The sequence below is a fragment of the Cucurbita pepo genome, chromosome LG02, assembly GCF_002806865.2.
Source record: "Cucurbita pepo subsp. pepo cultivar mu-cu-16 chromosome LG02, ASM280686v2, whole genome shotgun sequence".
NCBI lineage: Eukaryota > Viridiplantae > Streptophyta > Magnoliopsida > Cucurbitales > Cucurbitaceae > Cucurbita > Cucurbita pepo.
This window is the reverse complement of record NC_036639.1, coordinates 4,357,494-4,363,493: the sequence shown is the minus strand read 5'-3', so window position 1 is coordinate 4,363,493 and position 6,000 is coordinate 4,357,494. Positions and strand designations below refer to the sequence as shown.

At 38.9% G+C, this 6,000-nt stretch overlaps 2 protein-coding genes across 3 annotated transcripts; both read right to left on the bottom strand.

Annotated features, from left to right (window-relative positions):
* Positions 1 to 787: 787 nt before the first annotated feature.
* LOC111789117 (protein yippee-like At5g53940) lies at positions 788 to 3,243 on the bottom strand. 2 transcript variants are annotated; one of them, XM_023669762.1, is made up of 5 exons: positions 2,994 to 3,243; positions 2,847 to 2,890; positions 1,295 to 1,403; positions 1,150 to 1,205; positions 788 to 1,068 (listed from the first exon to the last, which is right to left on the bottom strand). In XM_023669762.1, exons 1-5 carry the CDS (start codon positions 3,087 to 3,089, stop codon positions 1,005 to 1,007), a joined length of 369 nt encoding a protein of 122 aa, XP_023525530.1. In that variant the 5' UTR covers positions 3,090 to 3,243; the 3' UTR covers positions 788 to 1,004. The 2 variants fall into 2 exon arrangements, with proteins under 2 accessions (XP_023525530.1, XP_023525529.1); XM_023669761.1 differs by having other exon boundaries at positions 788 to 1,205.
* A 1,446-nt stretch (positions 3,244 to 4,689) lies between these two features.
* On the bottom strand, positions 4,690 to 5,551 carry LOC111789116 (ethylene-responsive transcription factor 4-like). The gene has a single exon (XM_023669760.1). The coding sequence runs from the start codon at positions 5,425 to 5,427 to the stop codon at positions 4,849 to 4,851; it is 579 nt and encodes a 192-aa protein (XP_023525528.1). The 5' UTR covers positions 5,428 to 5,551; the 3' UTR covers positions 4,690 to 4,848.
* Between the last annotated feature and the right edge of the window lie 449 nt (positions 5,552 to 6,000).

Here is a 6,000-nt window from a genome sequence, read left to right as displayed (position 1 = left end):
GTTTTTTTTTTTTTTTTTTTTTTTTTTTTTTTTTTTTTTTTTTTTTAACAATTTAAAATTAAAACTTTCCAAGTATTTTTATTTACAAAATATTTAAACTGTTATCAAATTCTCAAAGGGAATGTGTAACCGTTTAGCGGTAGTAAATATTGTCTGTTTTGACTCATTTCGTATCACCATCAGCCTCACAATTTTAAACCACATCTACACCTTCTATGAGAAATTGTTTAATCCCCTCCTCAACTAATGTGAGATCTCGCGAGTGGATACAAGACATGGATGACAGTAGTGGTCACCATATGTAGGTAGTGGTTGTAAGAGGTGAATAGTGGTCGGCAAAGTCAGGTGGTAGGCAGTGGTCACTATTTGTGGGCAGTTGACGGTGGTTGTTGGAGGTTGGTGATAGATGGTGGTGGTGGTGGTCGCCGGAGGTGGGTGGCGGACGGTTGTCCTGTGAGGCAAACAGTAGTAGTGATTGGTGCAGTCATCAGCAGTGGGTGTAAATTTTATATAATCAATAAAATATTACAAAATAGTATCTAAAAAAAGCGATGAAAATTACAACCTATACAAATATATCAATAAACACAAATACATCTCAAAATTTGATGAAATTTATTTAAATTAGAAAATGAATATGAAATCTGGCTTAATTAAGCTACAAGTAGCCATTTCAATCGGATATTTACAACGATGAGATTGTTAGATGAACACGACTCTCCACAATGGTATGATATTGTTTACCTTGAGCATAAGCTCTTATGGTTTTGCTATGAGCTCCCCAAAATGTCTCATTCCAATAGAGATAGTATTTCATCCTAAGATGAGTAATCAAACCATTTTTAATAATCACTGAAAATAATGAACAAGAAGAAAAAGGCATGCCCATCTACATAGCTCAGCATTTACATACTCCAGACATTATTACATTATTTACAAACTCAAGCATTGTCATTCAGAATTATCATGATTCATTATCTATAGTAACATGGTAATGTCACACCCTAATTATCATCGCTATCACTGATACTAAGTCGAAAATTCAATGTGTCATCGACGATCCTCCCCCTGGTTCAACACAAGTAAAAAATAGTTGAGACTGCAAAAGATTTATACAAGTTAACCAACTTACAGACATGAGAAATCCACCTTTCAAGAACAAACTTGCCCTCCTTGTATTTCTGGCTCTTCTCATGTGCTGCGTCCTGAATGAAATAATGAGTAACAAACATGTTGACAGAGTTTTGGCAAATTATACATATTGGTAGCCACCCGACATGGAAGGTTCGCTTACATATTTCCACCCGACAATTTGGCCACATGTGCAACAAAATATGTCAGCTACTGTATGTAGTCCTGAGAGCATCATCCTCTCTTCCAATGCTCCGGAAGAAATGTTCATCCTTTATGAAGAACTCCAAAATGTAAGTGAATATAATCCATGCTTTGTAATGATAATAACATGGTAAACGATAAACATGACTATTTTGTATGTAACAAAGGGAAGAAAAGAAGCTCGTCTCTCTCCAACTCACCTGTAACAGCTTAAACCCATCGCTAATAGATATTGTCTTCTTTGGGCTTCCCCTCAAAGTTTTTAAAATGCGTATGTGAGGGACAACTCCTATTATGCTTTATTCATCTCTATGGTTAGCCTGAATTTCCTTTCATAGCAGCCTACACTATACCCATATTTGGTCTCCAACTTATAGCATAGTTGAGTGCAGTAGTTGCTCAAACGAAAGTCAGCCTACAAGGAATCTCATTTCCAATTTTTTTGTATAGTTTCTCTCAAATATGGAGTTCTCTCCACTTGCACGCTTAGTAGATAGGCTAGCTTTGGTGCTTTTAGTGCTCTACTTGCAAACAAAAAGGGGAGGTACTTTTTCTTGCCTGCTTCTAGCGGTTTATCTCGGGGCCAATCCTGAAACACACCTGCTCTAAGCACATAGAAGTTTACTACCACTTCCATCCATGACCTCATCATCGCGGGCTGCTCAAATCCAAAATCTCCAAACTAAAGAAGGACATTCATAATCAATCTCGACTGAAAAGAAGAGGGAGGAGGGAGGAGGGAGGAGGGAATGACTAAAGCACTACTAAAGGATAAAGGAAATCGATTGAGAAACTTGCATGAGACTGGCTATTCACTCATTTTTTTCTGCTAATGTGCAGCAGCGAGGAAACCACGGGTTGTTGGACTAACCTATGGTGTGTTCCGGCGAAGCACCGGGTTGTTGGTAAGGAATGTGAGCAGGTGGGGGGCTCACACAAGTAAATGAAGGAGCTCTGTAGGGCCTTGAAGAAGTGTGACGCTCCATCTCGGAACCTTGTGGGGTTAGGAGTAAAGCATCTCGATGTTATGGCTTGATTGTTTGATTGTTGATTGTATCATACACTTACAATACGAGAAAATCCACTCCTTACCTTCCTCTTTTTGCAACTGAATAGGGTGACTCTCATCTGATTTATGTTATTTGGCATTCAACTGATTTCACTCTTTCACCAAAGACAAGCAGCTAATTCATTTACTCTCCTATAAAGACTCAAGATAAAGGTAGAAAAGAACGTCGGTTAATCTATTATGATGAGCTAAATGACTGAATATGTGTCATTCTTATATAAATTATGATGATGAAGAGTTTGAGACACTAACATAACATCGATTAAGCCCTTATGAATCAAGGCCAATATCATTCTATGCCTTAGTTTTAGCTACCTAAAATCTACATGAATCGAGACTTAAATAATTGACGATCTACAACATGAACATATAAACTAGTTCAATATGCGGGCAGTTTTGAGTGCATAGTGACCCAAATTATAAATCAAGATAGAAAACTCACACATGATTGAAGAGGTAAGCTTTTCCCCGGCGGCAATGAAAGGTCTGATCAAATAAGAGCGAAAAAGTTAGACGAAAGAGCTGCTGAAATGTAAAACAGTTACCGAACATTAAACAAAATCTGCGTTAAAAACAGATGTATACACACCCGAGATGCAAGGTCATCAGCGAGAGCTAACTGTGTATTGCAGAACTTGCATCTGTACGATCGCCCTTCCTTTTCCACAACAAAAACCCTTCCCATCGCTCGTTTTCCGACTCAGCTTCTACAGGGAAAGGATAGCGCCGCCGTCTGAAGCAACTACTGCTCCGTAGTAAACAGTAAAAGTAAGCTTGAATTGAGAGAATGTAATCCGGAGAAAATTAAATTCGTCCATATTCCAGTAGACAAAGGACACGAGCATTGCCATTGTTGACGTGAAGAAGAAGCTGTAAGATTCGGCCCATTGGACATCCGTTTGGATCCGATGAACAAGGAGATGGGTTGAATATTGGGCCTCTTGTTCTTTCTTTTTTGTAATAAAAAAATTCCATTAAAATTTAGTTTATAAATTTAAAATAAATGATAAATTATTAAAATGTCATAAAATTTAAATTTTATAATTTCCACTTGAAATATAAATTAAAATAACGTAATAATTATTTTTTAAAAAAATTATTATTGATTTATCTTCAAGTTATAATTTTGATTTTTTTTTACTTAAAAAAGAAAAAGTGTGAAGACAGCATAAAAGCCGGTTGGTTACCTGACAACCCAACAGCATACAGCTTTAAAGCCGCCTCACGCTCCCAGCCGCCCCCATTTTTTTTAACAACCGCCTTAAAAATAATTAAATTTAAAAACAAAAATAGTACACGTGGCAGTGGGAATCAAACTCACCCCAGCCCTAGTCTGAAATCTGCGGACGCGTCGCCTTAACTGTCTGTCCCTTTCAGACAACTCACCGCCACAACAGCCGGCCTACCAATTTTATCCGTACATCCACTTACGTGGTCCTAAATGATTGGGCGTCTTTCCCGGATCCAGCACCGCCAAAACACAGCCGCGTTGAGACGGGTTCCACGCCACGCGGATTACAGCTCCCACCCCTGACGCCACCTTCCGCCACGTGGACGCATCTCCTTTTGTTCCCCGTTTTAAAATGAAGATTTAGCCTCGTTCCCTATAAATAAATAAATAATTAATTAATTAATTAGAACCGCGACATTAAGAAAATATTTAAATAATTTGAGTATATTACAATTTTATTTAAAATAATGTAACGACAGGTGGTGGCGTGGCAGGAATTTACTTTTTTTCTTTTTTCTTTTATGATTTTTTTTTTTCTACGATTGGTTGAATATTTAAGTGGCGTATATGCCTGCCGCCTGCAACAATAATTAATATTTTATTTTGTGAAAAAAGTTTTTAAGTAAAAAATTTGAGCCGTTGGATTAAGAATATCTTGTGGAAACGTGTCGGATAATGACCATCACGAGGGACGGTCAGATGGGCTCTGTAAAAAAGAGAAACACAGGAGTGCGCCCCCACGCCTACCCATCATGAACCTGCTGCGGTGCATTTTCTTTCACTCATTTATTATTTATTTTTTTAAAATATTACCCTCATTTTTATTACTTTAAAATATCGACCAAAATTTAAATTTATTTATAAAGAGTTATGGGCCCGCCGCCGCCCCCACGACGGCCGACGCGGGATACGGATAATTTATGGAAACACGCAATTTTTTTATTAAAAAAAACCCCAAACGACAAGTCGGCTCTATTGTGATTCGTGCCGGCGACACCAGATCTGCTGTATTCGTCCGACGTGTCGTTCTCGAGAAAATAGGGGAGAAAAGGAATTTAAATTTTTAAATAAAATTATCCATTAAAAGTGGAAGGAGGAATTCCTGTTATCTATACAACAACGCAGTTTTTTTTTCAATCTCATTTTGGGCAGAACATTTCATCAAACCTAAAAATGGATTACGAATATATATTAAATTTGAAAATTTAGATCCTCAGGCAACTTCCACCGCCGGAAGATTCAGGTCAAAATCAAACGGCCGTGATTTTTGTGAATCGTCGTCGAAATCAACTACGGATGATGAATCGGAATCGCTCGCCGATCCGCCGGCAACAGCGACGGTTACAGTCCGGCGAAAGTCGCTCATCTTCTCCGCCTGAGCGAACGCGTCGAAGAAGAAGATTGGACGGGAAATGGCCGGAGGATGGCTGCCATCGAGGAAGCGAGTGAGGGAAGCATCCGTCGGGGATGGAGCGGAAGAGGAGTCCACGGTGCTGCTCTCGCTGGGACTACTGCAAGCGGATCTACGAAACTTGTTGTTGTTGTTGTCGTCGATGAGATATTCATTCGGAGTTGGGAAGTTGGTTTTGGCATTAGCGCCTCGGAATTCACGCGCCGCTGCGTCATAAGCACGAGCAGCTTCCTCCGCCGTGTTGAAGGTACCAAGCCAAACCCTAGTTTTTTTGCGAGGGTCGCGGATTTCCGCTGCGTAACGGCCCCATGGCCTCTTTCTAACACCTCTGTACCGGATCTCAACGGCGGCGGTTGAAGTAGATCGGAGTCCGGCCGCCATTAATCGATTCTGTTTTTGAAATGTAAAGAAATGTGGTTATAGAGAGGAATTGATACGAAATGAAATTCGGATGGGAAATTGGGGAAGGATTTAGGGTTTATATAGGCGGAAGAGAGAGAGAGAGAGAGAGGGAAAATAAAAGAGGAGTAATTTTGGAGCGTAGAAGAAGGAGCGTCTGAATCACGCACAAAGCACGTGCCCCATGCAGCCTTTGGAAAAAGAAAATGAAAGGAAACTTAGGTGATGAATATATTCAAAGCTCAGTCAACGAGGCGTTTGACCGCTCCCTTTCCTTGCCTCCCCGCTCCGCCGTCTCCTCCACTCGGGTGGTGGCGATTAAGTTCCAATTAAAATTTTTTAAATTTAACAGGCTTAAAAATTAGAAATTAAAAATTAAAAAATTAAATTAGGTTAGATTTTTTTTTTGTTAAATTTTTGGAAAATGAAAATTTTGGATGGGCAGATGTGTTGCCAATTTTTTATTTTACTTTTTAAAATTATTATAAATATTAAAATATTTGACATTTATAATCGATATTAGTGATACATTGTGTTTGATATTTGAGTTTTATA